General features: G+C 37.0%; 1 protein-coding gene across 1 annotated transcript in view; it reads left to right on the top strand.

Moving 5' to 3' along the window:
• The window catches only part of LOC150108776 (transient receptor potential cation channel subfamily M member 2-like), a 685,147-nt gene that overhangs the window by 64,489 nt on the left and 597,195 nt on the right, over positions 1–23,463 (top strand). The window contains exon 5 of the mRNA XM_090410077.1: positions 11,422–11,602. Within this exon, the coding sequence (XP_090266203.1) occupies positions 11,422–11,602 (181 nt within the window). The remainder of the gene's footprint in view (positions 1–11,421; positions 11,603–23,463) is intronic.

Raw genomic sequence — 23,463 nt, 5'->3', positions numbered from 1 at the left:
ATCTGGACTACTGTGTCCAGTTATGGGTGCCAGGGTTTCTTTGTGATGGGGAGGAAGTGGAGAGGATCCAGAGACGAGTGACCAAGATGATAGCAGGTCTGTGAAATGAACCTTATGAGAAAAGGTTGAAGATTTGTGGGTTGCAAAAATTGGTCGATAGGCAGAACAGGGGTGATATGATTGAGACATTCAAATTACTGAAGGGTTTCTATAATATTAATGCAGAAGATATTTTTGAAAATAGGACTGGTGGTGGGAGGACTAGAGGCCATGCATGGAAGCTGGGCAAGAATATGGTTAGCAAGGGTCTTAGAGCTAGGTTTTTTACTTGGCGAGTGGTGAATGAGTGGAATAAGCTGCCAGAGTCTTTGGTGGGTGCTACGACCGTGAATGAGTTCAAGGCGAGGTATGATAGATACTGTGTGAATGTCGAATAGTTGTTCTTGACATGATGTTGGGGCCTCCCTCGATGAGTCTGTCGACTCCTTGGAGTTGCCCGGAATAATAATAATAATAATAATAATAATAATGTTTTGTATTATGGATGGTGTGAACAGAAGAGGTAGACCATACAGAGAATGGATAGACGACATAAAGGACTGGTGTGGAATTGGTGTACAGAAACTGCGACACTGTGCACTGGACAAAGAAAAGTGGAAGAAGATAGTGAAGGAGGTATCGGAAACCAACGGGCCGTGAGCCCATGGATTGTGATGATGATGAATATGCTAAATACATAAAGTTCATCGACTTCTGTTATTACATCAGTCCCTGTTACCTCTGCCATAATGATATCTTCACATTGCAAAATGGTCACTAAATAGTTCAACGGTTTTTTTTCTCTCTCTCTTTATCTTACCTCTCTACCATCTGCACTCGTTAACGTTATCTTTTCATAGTCATTCTTCCTCCAGCTTGTCACAGAATGAAAAAAAATTCTTTCGGATTTCCTTTTGCCTGCTCAGATAAATTCTTATAATCTGATTTTGTCATCCTTACCATGCTCATGAATTAGCTGGTTCCTTTTCTCATATGGCCTACATTTTCTTCTTGTTTTGCAGTTTATGCTTAAAGATACTACTCATCCATCTGTCTCCTACCTAATTTACCCTCTTTACCTTGGGTGATATTGCTTCCTCCAGATAATATTTAACTATCCATTATACACTCTGAACATCCTTCCCTTGCACCATCTTTATGCCATGGTACTACTTCAAGCTGCTGCCTAAGTGTATGTACCCTTCTTTACTGGAATTACCTCTCAAGTCAAGACCACATGATCACTTCCCCCAGTTTGAGGTAATGCAGCTACCTTAGTTATGGACAGTTCTTCTGATCGTATAACAAGATCCAGTACGCTCGTATCCCATAGCTCCTCCATCACATTTTTGCTTGAAGTAATTCTCTTACTAAGTTTATAAATTCCATTTCCTTCCTACCACGTGATCATTCCTCCTTCCATTCTGTGTCTCCAAAGTTGAAGTCTCCCAAAATAATTACTCTATTTGCACTTATACTAATCTGCTGATGCATCCCTGATACCACCTTGACCAACAGCAGAAACCAGTTTTATATTTTGTCCAATTGGCATTAGTTTCATACCAAACTGACTCCAGAGAACTGCCATCTGCCTGACTGACTCCCAACTAAAATCTTTAACACTTCCTGCATTCACAACATGTTCTGGTAATGTGATCCATTCAGTTATAATCTCAATGTAAAAAATCTACTCTCAGACTCTTATACAATTTCCAGGGATGGCGTCTCGTTATTCCCCTCTAAACTTCTATTATTTTCTATAATCCACTCTGTATTAACCCAATAAAATCCCATCACTAATTTAAACATCTATCATATAACCTCTTTTCCTTCTATCCACTTAACTCTGTAATTTATATTCCTTTAACTTCTTTCCATAATCAACATTCTAGAGTCCTGAACTGATTTAGTTACTCATCTCTAGACCTTCTCTATCTAATGGTTCTATATCACGATGAAAATAGGTGACCAAATCTGAACACAACAGTTGAAGTGTGGTTTGGCCAGTGCTTTATACAGTGGCACAACCACTTTCTTATGTCAATGTACTCTTTATCATAGTGACACTGCAAAGTGCAGTCTTTGCAACATTTCCAGTATGCTCTCTAAACTTCACTCTACCGTCAATTATCACTCCCAGATCTCAAAATCATCCACTACATGCAGCACAGTTCCATGAATATAGTACACAGCCTTACTCTTCACTCCAAAATGCGACACCTTGCACTTATTAATATTAATAATAAACAGCTGCACATCACTAATTAAACTCATCCCAGAATAATTAACATATAAATTGAACAACAATGATCCCAAAACTGACCACTGTAGTACACCACTACTCACCTTCCTCTTTGTGGATACTGCACCTCCATATACAACTTTCAGATACCTATCTGACAGCCAGTCACTGATCCAATGCAAAAGTCTGTTATTCAATTCCACTCATTTACCCAAGCTAACAGTCTGTTCAAATTTACTGAAAAGAATTAACATCAGCAGTGTTCCTTATAATATTCCCTAACCTTGCATTATCAGCAAACAACTGAAGATCCCGATCACATGAAATATCATTAACAAATATCATATTTTTCTGTGTATAAGCCATTACTTTTTTCTAAAATTTTTAGACCAAATACTTGGTGGGATGTTGTTATAGACCAGGTAATGTGGATGGTGGTGATAATGAAATGTATAATCAAATTGGCCAAGCAAATAAGAAAAGGGTGATCATTATGGGTGATTTTAATTATGACAATATAGACTGGAATAATGAGATAGCAACTGGAAGTAAAGAAAATGAGTTTCTTGAGTTTTTGAGGCATAACTACCTCAGACAGTATGTAACAGAGGGCACACTAGGATTGAGGGTTTTGGATTTGGTCATCTCATCAAAGGATGTAATTATAAATGAGGTGTCAGATCATCCACCAATTGGTGAGAGTGACCATGAGGTGATTACCTAGGTGGTTGCCAGCAGTGTGAGGACCTCTGTGAGAAAAGGGTATATGTGGAACTACAAGGGGGGTAATTATGAAGAGTTCGGGAGACAGCTTGCGGCTGTAGCATGGAATGAGGAGTTAGCTGGAAAAGAGATCAATGCAGCTTGAGGGATTTTCAAAAACTGTCTGGTAGATGCAATGTCTAAATGTATTCCAAGGATGAGATGGTTAAATAAGGTAGGTGTGAGATGGATGAATAAAGAGATTAAGCATGTGATACAGAGAAAAAGGGCATTGTGGAGGCAGCATAAGAGAAGTGGAAATAACTAATTCCATGAGATCTACAAAGACCAGGCAAGGAGAGTGACTTGGTTGGCGAGGATAGCTAAAGAGAGATATAAACAGCAGTTAGCTAATGAAGCCAAAAAGAATCCTAGGAGTTCTTTCGATATGTAGCTAGAAAAAGAAAGAATGATTATGGAAGGATGACATTGATTGGAGAAAATGGTATGAAGACAGCTGTTGCAGAATGTGTGGTGGAGATATTTAATGAGCAGTTCATAAAGATCTTTCAATCTTGTGAATGTGACTTCATAAAGAGATTAAGAGCAGTTGATGATGGGGAGGAGAGACTGACTGTAAGTGAGCAAGAGGTGTATGGAGAGTTGAGTAAACTAGATGTTAATAAGGCTGTGGGACTAGATAATATATCACCACGTATTCTGAAAGAATGTGCCAGGGAGTTGACGCCTACCTTGACATATTCTTTTAATACGAGTCTTGCACTCGGTCAAGTTCCCAGGGAGTGGAAGGAGTGCAAGATTATGCCACTTCATAAAAGAGGTGATCGAAATCAAGCGTCAAACTATAGGCCTATCTGTGTGTCAGGTGTTGCGGTTAAGTTGTTGGAGAAGCTTGTGAGAACTAGGATCCACAGTTGGGTTGACAACAATGGTATTAATCTCTGATGGACAGCATGGATTTGCTAAAGGGAGGTGATGTTTTATTATTACTTATCACCTCCAGGGAGTCCAAAGACTCATCGAGAGAAGGTATCAACCACAAATTCCTTCATCATCTACACCAACGCCATCTACCGCCGACCACCACTAGTATCTTCACAGACAATCACAAACATCCATGCCCATGACTGGTTGTGGGCATGCTTCCTTGCATCTGCTTCCTTGGACAGAGGAGAAGGATTCAAAGTAATATATTTGGGTTTCGCAAAGGCTTTTGATAGAGTACCTCATGATAAGTTGACAGTCAAACTAGAGCAGATGGGGTTGGATATTAGATTAGTGCATTGGATTGGAGACTGTCTATCTGATAGGTATCCACAAGTTGTGTATGGAGGAGTGATATCCAATAAAAGGAAAGTCACTAGTGGAGTGCCTCAGGGGTCTGTTTTAGGGCCATTACTGTTTAATTTGTATAATAATGATATTGGTGAAGATTTGGATGGAGATATTCAGATGTTTGCAGATGATGCAAGGTTGGGACGAACCATGAAGAATAGTGAAGATGTTGTGGCCTTACAAGAAGACTTGAATAAATTGAGTGATTGGGTACGGAAATGGGGAATGTGAATTTATTGTTCAATGTTGCAAAATGTAAGATTTTAAAATTTGGAAAACAAAGATGAGAAGCAGAATTTATGCTTGCTGAGGATATATTGTTGGAGGTGGAGAAAATAAGAGATCTGGGGATGATAATGGATAAGGATCTGAAGTTTAGGGGACATATAGTCAAAATTGTGAAGACAACACAAAGGCTTCTGGGAATGATGCAGAGGACACTGACTTGTAGAAGTAAGGAGATTCTTGTTTCGTTTGATTAGTCCACAGTCCACACATGGACTATTGTGCCCAGATTTGGTCACCTGGTTTTCAGATGGATGAAGAGATGTTGGAGAGGATCCAGAGGCGACTGACTAAGATAGTTTCTGACCTCTGGAATGTCGAGTATAAGGAAAGATTGAAAAGATGTAATTTGCAGAGTCTGGTGGACAAGAGGAAGAGGTGAGCTATGATAGAGACCTATAAGTTGGTAAGGGGTTGTTATAGGATCATTGCTGGAGAGGTTCTGCAGAAAATAGTGGGAGATCAGGGGAGAACCAGACGTCATCCTTGGAAACTGTATAAAGAGGGTGTGAGTAGGGGAGTGAGAGGCAGGTTTTTTTTTGTGTAGAGTTGTAAATGATTGGAATGCCTTGCCTGAGAGTGTGGTGTCTGCAAGGAGTTTGTGTTTAGGACATGGTATGATGAGCTGTGTGTGTGTGTGTGTGTGTGTGTGTGTGTGTGTGTGTGTGTGTGTGTGTGTGTGTGTGTGTGTGAGATAAAAGGACCTTCCAGATGAGTGTTTGGCTCCATGAGGTCTCGGGGTAGTAATACTAATAATATGCAGTTGAACAATTTTATCCTTCTTTCATTCCCTTGGAACCTGTGCTGTTGCAAGGCTCCTATTAAATAGGCATGCCAATTCCCTGGAACATTCCCTTAAGATGTATGGTGATATGTGATCAAATCCTACTGCCTTATTGACTTTAAGTTTATTTATTTCCTCAAAAACCCCTTCCGCAGTCACAAATAAGCTATCCTCTCCAATGTCCTTTGCACTTAAGTTCGTCAAAATTTCACCATGTAATAAATTGATCACTGAATACCTCAACAATGTCTTACTGCAACAGTTACCATTCTACCACTCTCATCTATTAACATAATCTTACCGTGATCATTCTTCCTTCTACTTGCCACATATTTAAAAAACTCTCTGGGGATTTTTCTTCACCTGATTTTCCAATTTCTGCTCATACTGGACTTTTGTTTTCCTTACTAACTAAGTCACTCTCCTGGCTCGTTCTTTATATTCTTCATGTAACTGATTATTACCATTATTCATCTTATACTTCTTCCAAAGTACCTTCTTTTTTCAGATTTCATGCTTAAGCTCCACATTCATCCATTTTACATCTACCTTATTCATCCTTTTGGCTTTCAGAATACAAGCACACACTGATGCTGTTATGTTATTATTTCTTTGTCAGTTCCCATGCATCATTTATTTTCTTGCTTCTCAATTCCTTGTTATACTTCCAAGCTGTCTCCTAAGAGTTGCCCGGTATTGCACCGCCCAGGTATTTACTTACTCTTGGACTCGCCAAACTTTGTAGTTTGCTATATTTGGCATGAAACTCTTTGATTTCTATCTTAGAGTTTCTTATTCGGCTTTGAAATAATGTGAGATTAATATTTTTATTGTCAACATCTTTACAATGCAGCTATCAGCCCAACATACTGATGCTAGTTGACTATGGAGCTTCCCATAATCATCCACTTCAAAATTCCTTATATATCTGTTTTTGATAGTAACTTTTTATTATTTCACCACTTCATTGCTATCACCAGCTAGTGGCAGTGTTAATATCTCATTGATAATCACATCTCTGTGAGGATATCACTGAATCCAGCACTAAAATCTCAAGATGCTTCCATCACATACTGCTTGAGATATTTATCCCTTAGAACTTTAACAAATTCACTCTTATTGTTCCCATACACTATCTCCTCCTCCTTATCTGCACTCACTTTCTTTCTACATGCCCACCCAATCTGCCTAAACATTTCACAATACATTTCCTGGCCTATAACAACATCCTATTCCCTTAGCCATATGGCTAAGGGAATAGGATGTTGTGGTGGGAGTAGCTATATGCTACCATACTAGGGAGGAAATGATTATGAGCCAGGTGGTTTCCCATTGCCTTCCTTGCCATGGTATATTTTATGACTGTAGCTGTGTGTGTTCACAGGACCAGTTTGCCTGTTTTGAGAGAATGAAAAATCCAAGTTACCGCGGAGAAAAAACCCACCTCCATACGAGACTGGTTAATTCACCTTTAGTCAAAAGAGACCAGATAAAGGTTCTTTGCATCACTGATGGGAAAATTGAACCCAGGTCTTTCCAGCCAAATGGCTTCGTCTATACTGACTGAGCTATGCAGGCTCCAACATCCTATTAGATAATACTATTCTGTTAATTTCAACTTCATACCACGTAGATTCAAAGTCTTCACATGTACTGTCATTTTCTGCTATCATTAACAGTACTCCCCCCCCCCCCTCCTTCTTGTTTTATCCTTTGCATCATTTTTGGAAAATTGTGTATCCTCCTATTTCTATTCCTGACAGTACATTATTTTCAGACAATCATGTTTCACTTACACCAATTATCTCAGCGTATACTGACTCGATCAATGGAACAAATTTAGATCCCTTATTTCTAAGACTCCTTGTATTAGCATATATATTATATGTTATACAATTATAACAATCCCACCTCTCTCTCTGATTTGACCATTTCCTGATCCCGACTCTGATTGCCATTTATATCTGTATCTCTGATCATTAGCTACACTGACTTCATCTTGATTCTGTGCAAACAAACAATAATCCAATACCAAACCCATTAAAATGAAATTCACCAACCTTAAGCTATTCTAATTTCCCTTCAAATTCACTCCATAGACACTCAAACTGAACAACCTTTGCCTTACACAACTCAGTCACCTTGCCATTCATGATCTCTGCACTCCTTAAACTCAGGATTATCATATCTGGGCAGCATGCTAACACTGTATGGTGGATGCCAGCTGACTGTAATACAGTGTAGAGATGAAAAAGGATAAGTGTCAGTTCAGGAGCACATATCTTGAGCATAAATTTTGGGATTCCATCAGGAACAGAAGCCTTTTTGTTATCCAGGTTGTTTAAAATTCTTCTGATAAATATCTGACAGAGGGTCCCAGGAAATATATGGTGCAGTGTTCCATATAACTGGAAGTATAGAGTTGAAAGTGAAGAATGATGCCAGGTCAGCTTTATCTTCCACATTACTATTTGTGTGTGTGTGTGGAGAGAGAAGTAGGACCACAGACAGAAATTGTATCCCATGGCCTTTGTAAGGGATCAGAAGGGTAAACTGCCATTTGTGTTATAGGTGGGTTTTCTGCATTTAGTTCTTTCTAAGTCAGACAGCTTTGCTAATGATGTTTTTTTTTTTTAAGTGTTGCTGGGCTTTAGTGTAGGTTGTGAATGATGCCAGGATTTTTGTCTCCAGTCATGTGCTGTTTTTTTCTTAGACTGGTTTGGCATGCTTCTTAGAAAAGCATGACTTGGATATTAGGCAAAATTTTGAACAGAAGTTGAAATGAAGGTGTTATTCCAACATGCATAATATTCTATAATGTGATCACAACAGTATCTGGCTATTTTTCATCATAATGGTAATCTACAGGAAGGAGTAAAAGTTTCAGAGATCTTCTAATTTGGCATTGTGCCAACGGACTGAAATTTTGAAAAAAAATCACATTAGCATTTAGATGCTGTGTGATCCTATGCTGTAGTTTCTCACCCTCATATAGTCAATTTCCACTGCAACTTACCTGATGGTTAGTTAATTACATTTTCATCTTTACATTTGAATGATAATATTCATTTTAGAAATTGTGGATTTTACAACCGTGTTATAAATAACTCTTAATATCCCGACATTTCGATCTTCATATCACAATCATCGGAGCATATACAAATATACAGGACAAGCAAAGTTACATTACATACAGTAAGCTAGAGAAACAATGAATTGATCACAAGTTATTCTACTGGCATGACCTCTAGTGAAAAAAAAAAATGTATAGATATATTTATAAATTACATCAAGCTAAATTCTATTTATGATAACATGGATAAAATCTCTCTTACAGATAGTTTTCTTTTAGTAACAACGATGTCCTATTTTTAGCATTACAATTATTATTTTTGATTTAGGATCCTGGATTTTCTACAGTGCCGTTTATAGTTGCTCTTAGAGAGGAAGGTTCCATGGGTCAAACATGTGCCTTCCATATGTTTAGGATTTTTTAGCCATTGTTCAGATTGGGGTGGTTGGTAATAATCTCACAGGCTTGCTTAAATGTGTCTAGTGTCTGGTGGCCATGGGACCAGATTTCATACCATGTTTTGGTGTGATTTAGACAACTAGTTCTTTTCCAGTCAATTCTATGCAAGGTGTTCAGGTCATGATCAGAAAGGCCAGCTTCACCATAATTATTATATCGTTTATGTTCTTTTTATCTGATATGAATTGTGCATCCTGTTTCTCCTATATGTGGTATGTTACAGGTGCAATAAATATGGTATCTCTAGGGTGGGCCAGCGGAGGGAGTTGGTCTTTGGATGAGTTTAGTAAGATTTTTAATTTTGCATGAGATTTAAAGATGGCTTTCAGGTTGCATTTTTGTAGTATTCTATTTATTTTATCTGATGTCCCTTTAATGTAAGGAATGGTTATAGTTTTATTGTAGTCTGGTTTGTGTTTGTTTTTTATTGAGGTCTTGTAGAGAATTTTGTTAATAGATCTTCAGAGCCCTGTTTTTTTAGAGTATTAATGACATCTAGTTTTTGTGTTGGGTAGTGGTAGGAGTTTGTGTATATAAGTTTTAATAATGGCAAACCTTGAGCAGACATATAAATTCAAAATTCATAATGGAAGAACTCACGTAAAAAGATTATATAATAGTATAAAGATGCCTGTGACACACAGGCAAGAATTATACTATTATATAATCTTTTTAAGTGAGTTTTCTGTTATTAATTTTGTATTTTTATGTGTATATATTGGCCAGTATGTGTCGGTTTCCAGTAAACAGTGAAGGAAAGATTGCCAGAAGGAAGACATGACCATATCTAGAAACAGAAGTGTGTGTTCTGTTTTTCAATCTCATTTGTGAACTGTATGTGCTTGTGTTGTTTGTTTAGTGGCTAAGGAATGTGTCTAGTGTCTGGTGGCCATGGGACCAGATTGCAAAAACATCGTCAACATATTTAAGTCATACTTTGGGTTTTAAAGTAGAGGAATCTAAAGCAAGTTGCTGAAAATATTCCATATAAAAGTTAGCAATGGGGGGTGGGGGGATAATGGCGAGCCCATGGCTGTGCCTTCTTTTTGTAGGTAGAAAGCATTTTGCCATACAAAATAACCAAAATCCAATACATGTGCAAAGAAGCTGTGATATCTGGAGGGAATTTTTTCTGTAAAAGAAGGATTGTGTCATTGATTTGGATATTCGTAAAGAGGGCAGAGACGTCAAAACTGACTAATAAATCATCTTTATCTAATGTAATGTCTTTGATGTATATGAAGTGTTGTGTGTATTTTTGATATAGGAGGGGGGGGGAATGACCTACTAACTTCTTTTGTTGCTGCTAATTTCTTGGCAAAGTGATAATTCAGGCTGTCTATCCCTTCGACTATAGGGTGTAGTGATGTGTTTTTTTTTTTGTGTATTTTCGGTGGCCCGTAAATTTTTTGGGAACGAGCGTAGTGGAAAACGTTTTTTGACCGTATCTTTGGGCCATGTGGTAATTGACTTAAATAGTTTCTCTGTTTTATTTTTTATTCTATTGGTTGGGTTGTAGTTAACAGTTGGTATGTGTATTGTCCGAGACTAGCAGATTGATTTTTTCTACATAAGTGGTTTGGTTTAAAATAACGGTGGCACTTCCTTTATCGGCTCTAGTTATTATGATGTTTGGATTTGACTTTAATGATTTCACCGCTCTTAATTCTTCTTTTGTTAAGTTGCTTGTTATTGTTTTGTTATGATTTAAAATGTTGGCAGTTTCTAAACGTATTTTGTCTGTTATGTTATTTGGGATGAATCTTAAGCCTTTTTCTGTGTTGCAAATAAATTCAAGTTTGTTTATTGACCTGGGTGCTATGGCAAAATTTAGACCTTTATTAAGTCCCGAGAGTTTGTCTTTGTTTAAAGCATGGTTGGATAGGTTGACTACGATACTGCTACCTGTAGGCGATTGGTGTCACCTGTTGTTTCCTGCTTCTGGTTGGTTGTCATCATTCACTGTGGGGAAATTTGAATATGGCTGATGGTTTTGTCGATCTTTTAGTCTTTAAAATTTGGAAACTAGGTTTTCTTTCTTCGTTTGAAGGATATGGTTCGCCGTGTTGTCCGTAATCTTTACCAGGATCATCTAGGTATCTGTGTTTAAGTATCTTGAAAGTTCCGATTTTTGATTTTGTAGCTGATTTTGAGTAATGGCTAAGTTCTTTTTGGTAGCTTGGATCTGTTCTCTGAGTATCTGTTCTCTGTTTTCCAGATGATGATCTTGATATGAAGATCGAAACATCAGATTATTAAAAGAGTTATATTTATAACATGGTTGTAAAGTCCATAATTTCTAAAATGAATGCTGATCACCGTGTAACAATAAAAGAAAGGGAATGATAATATCTATATATTACTCCATGATGAAAATTTTGTAATGCTGATTAAGTAGTGTATTAAAACATAATTACATCTGTTTTTATCATTAAAGAAAACTATTGGAAAATAATCTAAAAATTCAAAATTTTATTTCAGGTGCCATACATTGCGCCTTACAAGAACCTTGAGAATACTGGGAATCAGAAATCTGTATGTTTGGAATCCCACCACACGCACTTCCTCTTCGTAGATGATGGCTCGAAGAACTTATTTCGAGGATGTGATGACTTTACATTTCAGATTTTGATACATCTTTCATTAATACATATTAATGAAGGTAAGAATTATGCAAAAGAAATTACTCTTTTTATGTCTTGGTGCAAATATATACAGTGTATCACTCACTGACCATACTTACTGAAGACACCATATCCAGTGATAACTCATTTCATGTTTGTGGTTGTGTTTTCAGAGAGCTTCCGAAATCTAAGTATAATTTTGAGTAAAAATTAGAATATAAGTTAAAATCATAATGTAATATTGTCTAATTTTGGAAGCTTGTTGTGTCTGTGTGATTTTGATGTGAATTCCGTTATTTAATTTAGTATTTAATGATATGCTTCATAGATTTGAATATGGCGCCAATGCGACGTAAGATAATGGCGTCCAAAAATACGACGCTATTGTTCAAAAACTATAATGCGAGGAGTTTGTCCAATGTGATGTGTGTGGGATATATGCATTCCCGAATGAGGCTGAAGTTTGGATTGAAAGTGATAGTAGTGGGAGAATGTGCAGAAAGTGTAAGCAAAGTGAAGAGTTGAAGTATGTGTGAGGTTGTGAGACAGTTATGGTTGAAGAAAGCCAGAATGTGAGTGAAAATAGTGGCTTGATAGGGAATTGCGATGTACAAGATGGCAGTGAGAGTGGTGATCAAAGAAAGAGTGAAAGCAACTATACAGAGAGAGAAAATGGTTTAAATGATAAAAGAAATGAGAAATTATTTGTAGGAAGTGAGATCGCTAGGTTGCACGCAGTGATACAAAATGTGCAGCAGGATTAGAGCACCTGCAAAACTCTTTCCAGAGTGATTCGGCTAACCTAAATAAACAGCGTAAGAGTGGGAGAGTTTCTGAAATGAAGGAAAGAGTGTTATATGGTGACTCGTTATTAAGAGGAGTGATGATAGGTGAGAGTTCAACTAAATCGTACTTACCAGGTGCGAAATTTAAGGATGTAAGTGAGAGTATTAGAGCGTAAAAACAGAGGATGAAAGAATTGATAGTTGTGGCAGGTATGAATGAATTGAAAGGAGATAAATTTTTTATGAGAGGACTTGAAAGTATTGTTAAAGGTAGCGAAAGAAAAGAGTGACAGAGTTAAAATGGTGAATCTGTTGCCGCAGTATGACAGAGAGGTTTAGGAGGAGGGCCATAATCACAAATGACATTATGCGCAGGTTATGCAGATGGTGTGGTGTGGAATGAGTTTGATAGGCGAAAGGATTTATACAAGATGGATGGCCTGCATTTGAATGGATTTGGTGTGCTGAGACTGGAAAAAGTGTTGCTGAATGAAGTGAAAATGGATGTGCAGAACCAGGGAAACTAGAACTACCAAAGAGGGGGGTGGTGGATATGTGGACATCAGTGAGACAGTTGAATGTAAGAATGTATATAATGTACTCAAGCCATTACTAAGGACAAAAAATGGGAATGGGACATTTAGAATAATGCATCAAGATAGGGGTGGGACAAAGGGATCGCTGCATTTCATGTATACTAATGCCAGGAGTATTAGGAACAAGAAGGAAGAATTTTTGCCCTTGATTGGCTCTTCCTGGCCACAGGTTATTGGCATTAGTGAAACATGGCTGACGGAAGAAGATATAGTTAGTGGGATAGAATGTGTAGGTTATAGTGTGTTAAGGAGAGACAGAGAGAATAAAATGGGGTGAGGGGTTCATGATAGCTGATGAACTGCAGCCAAGGAGAATTGAAGTTGTATCACAGGATAGTGAAAGGAGCTCATTTGAGGCTATTTGGTGTGAGATTGAGACTGGCAGAATAAAATATACAGTTGGGTGCTGCTATAGACCAGGTGATGGAATAGATGGTGGAGATAGTATGCATAAACAAATTGATGAAATGAGTGGAAGGAGGGTAATTATTATGGGGGATTTCAACTATGGTAACATTGATTGGAAGGAGGAGAGGACACATGCGAGGAAGGAAATGGATTTTATTCAATTATTAAGGGATAACTATCTGAGACAGCATGTAATTGAAAATACTAAGGGTGTGAGAGTGCTTGACCTGGTAATAGCATCTCAGAATTTGACTGTAATGAATATGACCATATTGCCACCTATTGGTGAGAGTGATCGTAAGGTCTTGACCTGGGAGGTGGCTAAAGGTGTGGAATTTTCAATTAAGATAGGGTGTATGTGGAAATACCGTGTTTGCAAGTAAGACAAGCTTAGGAGATTGCTTGGATCAGTGCTATAGCATGTAAAACTGAAAGGACTGGATGTCGATAGAGCATGGGAAGTGGTCAAGAAGCATTTACAGGAGATTATGGCTGATTGTATACCTAGGGTCTGAATAGTAAAACAAGTAGGGGTTAAATGGATGAATAACATCATTAAGCTTGAGCTGCAAAAAAAGAAACAACTGTGGAGGGAATTTAAAGAAAGGGGTGACATGCAGGCACATGAACGGTATAAAGTGCAGGCCAGAAGGGTAACAAGTGTGGTAAAAAAAAAAAGCAAAAGCGGATTATGGAAGGAAACTAGCTCTGCAAGCTAAAGAGAATCCCAAACAGTTCTTTCAGTATGCTGCAAGCAAGAAAAAAACTGTACACGGCAAAATTATTTTAAGGAATGACGATGGTAGGGAGGTCACTGAATTAGTTGATATAGTGGGGTTACCGAGCGAGCACTTTGCAAAAGTATATCATCCAGGTGGTGACATTGAAAAAATGAAGGAACCATTAGTTTATACGGGAATTGTGATGAATGAAGTGAAAGTGAATAGTCTATTACAGAACCTTAATGTGAATACATCTGTGGGATTGGATGGTATACCGGCACGGGTCTTGCATGAAGCAGCTAATTAATTATCAGTGCCCTTGACCATGTTGTTTAATCTGAGTCTCAGGTCTGGTTTAGTCCCGAAGGTGTGGAAAGAGGGGAAAATAGTTTCACTGCATAAAGGAGGATCCAAGACTACGTTTGCAAATTACCGACCGATCAGCATATCAGGAGTTGTTGTCAAGGTCTTGGAGAAAGTAGTCAAGGGAAAAATACAGGAATGGATTGATGAAAATGAGATACTGTATAGGGGACTGCATGGTTTTGTGAAGGGTAGATCATGCCTCAGTAACTTGCTCAAGTTTTATAACAAGGTGACGACTGAACTGGATCAGGGTAATGGGTTTACAGTGATACTGCTGGACCTGGCAAAGCGGTTTTACAGGATACCACATGGAATTCTAATCCATAAACTACAGCATATGGGAATGGATATAGGGTTGGTGAGATGGATAAGTGGGTGGTTGATTTAGAGATATCAAAGAGTAGTTTATTCAGGAGTAGAGTCCAAAACGACGCTTGTGACTAGTGGTGTGCCACAGGGTTCTGTTCTTGGACCACTGCTGTTTAATTTGTTCATTAACGACATAGGGAAGGATCTGAGAGGAACAGTTCATTTGTTCGCTGATGATGCAAAGTTGGGTAGAGCGATAGTGAATGCAGAAGATGTCAAAATCTTGCAGGATGACTTGGATAGATTGGAGTTCTGGGCTAAGGAGAATGGATGTCAATTTAATGTGACAAAATGTAAGGTTATGTATTTTGGGGTGAAAAGATTAGCAGCAGTATACCACATTGGTGGAACTGTACTCCAGGAGATTGATGAGGCCAGGAACTTGGGAGTGTTGGTGGATAGGGAGATGAAGTTTAGGGGGGCACATTGCAAAAGTAGCTAAATCAGCTCATCAACTCACTTGGTTATTGAAAAATACCTTGACGATCAGAGACAAGCAAGTTATTGTACCTCTGTACCGAGCCTTGATATGACCTCATCTTGACTGCTGTGTGCAGATTTGGTCACCTCGGTTCCTTCTTGATGGGGAGGAGGTGGATGGGATCCAGAGGCGAGTGACTAAGATGATAGCATGTCTATGGAATTAACCATATGAGAACAAGTTGAAGATTTGTGGGTTGCAGAAAGTAGTTTATAGGCGGAAAAGGGGAGATATGATTGAGACATTCAAATTGCTAAAGGGTTTCTATAGGATTAATTCAGAGGATATTTTTGAGATCAGAACTAGGGGACATCTATGGAAGCTATGCAAGGGTGTGGTTAGTAGGGGTATTAGAGCTGGGTTCTTTACTTTTAGAGTGGTAAATGAGTGGAATAAGCTGCGAGAGTCTGTTGTGGGTGCTATGATGGTGAACGAGTTCAAGGCAATGTATGATAGATACTGTGAGAATAGCATATCATATAGTTTTGTGGACATGATGTTTAGGGCCTCCCTCGATGAGTCTAAGGACTCCCTGGAGTCACCTGTAGTAATAGTAATAATAATAATATGGCCACAAGAACCTAAGTTTCATTTGCTTACAAATCTTTCATGGATAATGTTGAATTCTTCCTCTACCTACTAAGAGCTGCAAAATGTTAATTCTATCTATACTGTAAGATTCCCTTCCCAATTTGTATAGTTCTATTATACCTCCTCTCATTTGTCTATTTTTCAATCTTTGACGACCATATTTATTCAATCTATCCTTATATGCAGTGCCATAATGAGGGCATGGCAAAAGAGGTGCCCACCACGGGCGCAAATCTGTTTGGGGGCACAAAATGTAAAAAATGTAAATAAATAGATATAAAAGTCTGCTATTGTATTGTGTATTTTATTTTTAAATTTCTGCAGTACGCCACTTTAGGCATACAAATTCTGCAATGCAGTGGAATTCCACTACGTTTGGTAACACCAGTGAGTTCCAATCCGTCTCGAGTTAGATGGCAATGACAGCACCTAATATCACGATTTGAACCACTTGAACATAACATTTCTTTGCCATTGTTTTCGTTTTTTGTCCCAAGCAAATTGTTCCATCGCACCATTAACTATTAATGAATGTATTTTACCATTATGATTTTGTAGAATTTTGTATTTCCAGATTCCTATCTAATCCTAAACATTTGAATAGATAATCTAATGGATTCTTCCATTATCCTCCTAATATGTCTATCTACCCATCCCAAGTTTATTACCTCCCATATTATAATTTTAATCCCTTTATGATCTCCTTTGATATCATTCCATCTACCTGATTCTCTTGTTTCATGATCACCCACAAAAATTATTCGCCAGCACTTGTTTACATCTATCAAACCCAGGATCCAATGAAAATTACAGTCTTTCCACCCTCAGTATTTCCATTCCTTTCTACCTTTTGTAGATAAGAGAATTTCAAAAATCATGTAATTATTATTAGTCTTATTGTCATTCATAAGATCAGTTGTGTTGTTGTTGTGTGTCATGATTATTGTTAGATATTTTTGCTCTTTTGTGGAACAAAACATACTGGAAAACACAGATAATTTTGTTTATATACAACATACTGAGTAAGTAATATGAATAATTATATTAATATAAACAAAAATTTAAATTATAAAACACTTCTAGGGTAATATGCCACCAAAAAAACCTTCCGGTGAACAATTTAAAAATAAGAGAACACAAGATTGAAAATATAAAGAAAAATATAACTCCAATTGATATTTTTATTAAAAAATCATCTACACCTCTAGTTCATTCAAGCTTAACAACCGAATTAAATCTGCCTTCTACAAGTAGTCATGTTTCAGGTGAAATTGAAACAGAAGAGAAAAGTACAATTGAACATCAAAGCCAGGAAATCGAGAAGCAATGTAATAATGATAATTATATGTTGGATGTTAAATTAGAAAATATGGATAATGCAAAAATCGTAGATTTTAATGATCTCGCAAAATGGCACATAACCAATAGTAACATACAAATATTTGTTCAACATGGATCCAAGTTGTGCGATAATATAAGTGTTTATACTGATACAGAAAATCGGCATTTTGTTAAAAAATGGTTTGTAAAAACCGTGCCAAACGGAGAACAAGTACTCAGAAATTGGTTGATATATTGCAAGTGAAAAGATGTATTGTTCTGTTTTTCATGTATTCTTTTTGGAAAAAAACGGAATGCATGGACCACTGCGGGGTTTCGAGACTGGCAGTATTTGAATCCTATGTTACCACGTCATGAAAATTCATTATATCATAAAAAAAATTACGTTGAATGGAAAACTTTTGAATCAAAAATTAAGAAAGGTGGTTTTATAGACGATCAATTACAAGAAGCAATTTTAAAAGAAAAGTGGAATAATGACGCTTTGAGAGGAACTTGTGAAAAAATTGGTCATCCGAATGTGGAAAATTTTTGAACATGAAAGAATTAATTACTCATTATGATCCTATTATTGCGCAACATATTAAAAGTCATAAGAAAAATCAAGTTAATTATTTCTGTCCTATAATACAGAATGATATAATTAATATAGTTGACTCTAAAATTAGACAGCATATTATTTCAAATATTCAAAAAGCAAAATATTTTTCTATTTTATTTGATAGCACACCCAACACTTCTCACCAGGAACAGGTAACTCAAATTTTGCGCTATGCTAACATCGATCCTAATACAAATAAATGTAGCATTGAAGAAACCTTCATAGATTTTATTGTGGCATATGAAAAAACTGGCGAAGCACTTGTGGTTGACATCGAAAAAAAGTTAATATCACACGGATTAAATATTAGAAATATAAGAGGACAGTCATATGATAATGGAGCAAATATGGCAGGTAAATACAAGGGGGTAAACCAGGATATTATGTTTAAACAATATGCTGAGGTTTGTTCCATGCACTGCTCACAGCCTTAATTTAATAGGCATTCATGCTGCACAAATATCTGTTCAAATGAAATCATGTTTTGGAACAGTTCAACAGTTGTTTAACTTTTTTGTAAATTCTACTAGTAGATGCGATCTTTTAAAGGAAAAATTATCTGTTCGTCTTAAAGGTTTAAGTGACACGAGGTGGTCCGTGAAAGCTAACGCAGTAAAAGCCTTACAAAATCAAATGCCTTTAATAATACAACTTCTTAATGAAATGTGTGACGGACAAAGATAAGGTACAGTAGACTCTGTAACAAATGCTCGAATGTTGCTAAAAGTTAATTTTGTTGCACTGTTAATATTTTGAGATACAATATTATGAAAGATAGATAAAGTAAATTTACTTTTACAAGAAAAAAAAACCACAGTCGAAAATGCTGCGAAAATGATAAAAGCTCTAAAAAATGAAATTCAACAGTACTGAAATGATTTTTTCAATTCGCTTCGCAATTCGGCAAAAAGTTTAGCCGAAACAATAAATATTGAAACTTACATTCCAGAAAAGAGATGCTGCAAAATAAAAAATATGCCTGGTGAAAAACCTACTGACGATTCTTTGCCATGCATTACTAAACTGCATTAATGAATGCATTACTAAAAAAAGAAATGTATGAAGTTTTAGATCTTATACTCATACAACTGTGGAATGCATTGCCTGATGGAGCGGTGGGAGCGAGAACGGTCAATGAGTTTAAGGAGTGGTATGATAGACTTTGTGTTTCTTAGGGGGGCCTCCCCTCGATGAGTCCTGACAGACTTTATGTTCTTCGGATGGACCTCCCATGATGAGTCTTTTGACTCCATGGAGGCCCTGAATAATAATAATAATAATAAACTCAATGATAGATTTACTGCTTTACAAGATTTTGGTTGCAAACGACTTCAGTTTTTTAAATGGATACGCTTTAAAAATTATGCAGCTAGATGATCTTAAAAAATGTTCAGCTGACCTAGCATTGAAATATAATAGCGACTTAGATGCTCCAGAATTTGTATGTGAAATTGAGAGTTTGAAATATCAAGCCATGGAAGTTTTTGAAAATTTAGGTGATATGGACGCTTTTCAAATCTTGCAAAAATATTACGAAACTCTCATTGCAAAACACGTATCCAAATCTAGACATAGCATTAAGGATTTTCATAACAATGCCTGTGACAACAGTTTCCTGCAAACTTTTGTTTAGCAAATTGAAAATTGTAAAATCATACCTTTTGTTCTTCTATTGGACAAGAGCAATTGACAAACATGTCTATAATATCAATTGAAAAAAGATATTGCAAAAACATTAAATTATGACGATATAATAGATGTATTTGCAAATGAAAAAGCTAGAAAAATTTATTTATAAAATATGCTGAACTTGATGTTTTTATTATATTATTTTATATTATGCCTATGTCACATATTTCTTTAATTTATTTGTCATTGAATATGAATAAACATTTGTTCTTATTTAATAGATTATTTATTTATACAAATACATAATTGGATTTACAGGCAACTCATTTTGATGGCGTTAATAGTAAGTATTTAACATATTGCATTTAGTAAAATTTAACTTGTTACATTTAAATTTTTCAAAATTTTTGTCCTTTTTGGGTTGGGGGTGGGGGTGCAAGTTAGACACTTGCCACAGGCACTTCATACCCTCGTTATGGCACTGCTTATATGCACATTTCATAGACTAGATATCTTGGTTACCCACATCTGGAACTTTTATACTGTTTTCCCATGTCCATGGAACTCAGGTAACCATATTTGAGCACAACAATCTGGATGCAGTTTTATTAAAGTCTTGGAAGAATAATGACCTTCTTCCTGCAAATTAATATCTCTTCAACATTACAGTTATCCAGTGCAATCACTTAACCACCTAAGTAATGCACCTCCTGAACTTTTCCTGCTATTACCCCAAAGATTCTAGCTTTACTAATTACTTAAGCACATCTCAATTTATATAATATTCTTCCTATAGTTTCTTCAGTCCAAAATGTATAAATGACAAATGCCAATAACTGATATTTATTGTAATTTGTTTATAGAAACAGTCAGTTCTGTCACCTATCACTCTTTCCCCTATCAACAGATCTCCAAACATTATCCTCTACACTAGGGATTACCAAAGTACAGTATACAGTCAGCTGATAGAAAATATAACATGTGTAATGTACAATATAAAAGATATTTTTATTATCAGCACTTCATGATAATGCAATGCTGCGCCACATTAACACTACACTCTGTGGATACTGAAACAGCAGTTCACTGATTGTCATGAAATTCATTTAAAACCCAGCCTTTAGCTTGCAAGCTGCACAATAATAGGCAGTGGACTGGATCAAGCTTGCAGGCCTCAGTTTGCCTACCATACCCACTATCATCATTAGAATGGTAAACAACAACAACAATGTCCCCAAATTTAGGACCAAAAAATTAGAGTGATGGGAGAATGAGAGGTTATCTCTAGAGACTGTACAAAGGTCATTGTGAGTAAGGAAGTGAAAAGGAGATTTTCTTACATGAAAGTGGTGAACGAGTGGAATGCATTGCCAGAGTGGGGTGGTGAGTGCTCCAATGCTGAATGTCTTCAAGGTAAGGTATGATAGTTATTGTAGTCTGTGAGTGTTCGACCTAATACTAAAAATTGAGGCTACAGATTTGAGGATGACACTAGACAGCTAGTTGAAGTTTGGAGAACATATTGCAAAAGTGAGGAAATTGTGCATATATTACTTGAATTTATGTTGTATGGAAGAGAAAGCATGTCTAAGGTAGTTAATTAACTAACTTTATTTAGTTGTTAGGTTATCAGATCAATATTTTGCCTTGGTTATCAAGGCATGTTCATAAGCTCACTCACAGATATACACTCTGCCCATGCACAGTAGTCAGAAGGTAAACAAAGAATTGGTAGGATCCTAAAGCCTTAACTAGTGCACTCTGTGGGTGCAGTGAGAGTATCTTGCTTATTCCTTTGAAGGTCTGAATATGATCATCTCCCAGATTTTGGGTAATGTGAGGCAGCCATATTGATTTAAATTTGAGAAATGTTGTAGTGCTGTGGCAGATTCCAGGAGCAGTTTCCCTGATTTGTATTTGTTTCTGTATAGAGGTTTGAATCTACAGGTAAGGCAAGTGACCAATGGTGTACCATGGGGCTCAGTACTTGGTTCTTTGTTGTTTAATTTGTATATCATTATAGGAAATGATTTGACAGGAAATATTCAGTTGTTTGCTGATGATGCTAAACTGGGAATAGCAATGGTAAATGAAGGTGATGTAGAGATCCTGCAAGAAGACTTAGTTATTGCAAAGGTAACTAAAACAGCACACCAGATTATGTGGTTGTTGAAGAACACACTAAAAAGAAGGGATAGTGGTTATTGTTCTCCTATGTAAGGCTTCATCTGGACTACTGAACATAGATCTTGACACCTGGATTCCATAAGGATGCTGAAATGGTGGACATGATCCAGAGGCAGGTGACAAAGATCAGATTGTCTATGGAGTGCCCTCCTGCTATCCCACGAGAAGAGTTTGACTATCTGTGGTCTTTAAAAACTAGCTGAAAAGCGAAAAGAGGAGATGTGATAGCAGCATATCAGTCATTAAAGGGATTTTATAGGATTGGCGCTGAAGACTTTTCTCAGTACACGTCAAGAATAGAGATAACGGGGGGGGGGGGATCTCCAGTGGAAATTATGTAAAAGTGTGGTTAGCAAGGATGTTAAGACTAGATTTTTTACTTGGATGATGAATGAGTATAATGGGTTCCTAGAGGTGGTTGTGATTGATTCATCAGTGAATGAGTTTAAGGAGAGGTATGATAGGCATTGTGTGAATAATGGATCTCCCGTAATGAGTTCTCTGATAACTAATAATTAAGGAATTGACAGTGTACACTAGAAATATAAATTAAATAAACTTTAATATATACTTTCCGATATTTCGGCAAACGTCACGTTGCCATCTTCTTGGGAACTTAATACAAAGACAAGTGCACACAAGTACTACATAACAGCAAATGAGAACCGAAGCTAGGAAGCTAACGTTTTCCTAAAGTCCTGATGGTGCCCCCTGGCGGGCTATATTGGTAGTTCTTGGCCTTTGGGCTAAAGTTCTTCTGATAAATGTTTCCCAAATTTGGGGCGGTCTCATGCATCCAAATTTGTTGAGGTTTGGCATGTTCCTAAGGGCTGAGGCTGATTCCATGAATAGTCTTTCATATTTGAACTTGCTGCGGTGTTATTACTGTAGCTTTCTTCCATCTTATTCTGTGGCGAGTATCCAGAGCGTGGTCTGCAAGCCCAGTGGCTGTACTGGTGAAATCAGATGTAATCCTTGTGTTCTGAGATTCTGATATTTGCTGTCCTGCCTGTTTGGCCAAAGTAGGACAATTTACAGCTGCAATTATTAGTTATTAAATATTATTAATTAATTATTGGTTATCATGTTTAACCAGCGTATAAGCCTCTCAATAAGAATAATGATCATCTACGGAGATTCCTTCGCACGCAAGGCCCGCCATTACGGCAAACCGAAGCTAAAGTTATCCAGACAACTTAACCGTCTGGCATTCCTAAAACGCTGCCGGGATAATCAAGTCATCCCTAACTGTGTAAAATTTAAACACCGCTTTGTCTCGCAGAAAGCTCTCCGTATCTACAACCGGGTGAGCCAGGCTTTACTTCAGGAGCAAATTACCGCTAAATGCGGCTCATGTTTATATAAAGATCTATGTAGAAGTTTGGTCTTTTTCCAATGGATCCTATGGTTTGTGTTTTCAATTCCATGTTGTTTGAAGCCAGATTTCAGTGGTTTGATGAGACGGATATGGTCTTGATGTTCCGAAATGCATTTGCTAATGGCTCTACCTGTCTGTCCATAGTAGGACAATTTACAGGAACTTGGGACCTCGTACACACCAGGTAGCAATCAGAGGTGAGAGTTTGTCTTTAGGAGAAGGTAGCCAGTTGTGGACCTGGTTGATTAGTTTGTAGGAAGCAGACATTTTGTATTTCTTCATAATCCTATGGTCTTTCTTCAAAGCCCGTAGGATTCTCATACCTTATGTCAAAGGCATTTTCGAACATCTTTCAAAAATTATGGAGAAATATAAATATAAAATTGTCTTTTCATTTTAAATTTACTAAATTTACTTCTGGAGTATGGTGGTTTTCCTCCAGAAG

Source organism: Typopeltis vanoorti, chromosome 2 (genome assembly GCF_054136105.1).
Source record: "Typopeltis vanoorti isolate ZY-2024b chromosome 2, IOZ_Tvanoo_1.0, whole genome shotgun sequence".
NCBI lineage: Eukaryota > Metazoa > Arthropoda > Arachnida > Uropygi > Thelyphonidae > Typopeltis > Typopeltis vanoorti.
The sequence above is the reverse complement of the archived record's forward strand: the minus strand, read 5'-3'. Positions and strand labels throughout refer to the sequence as shown.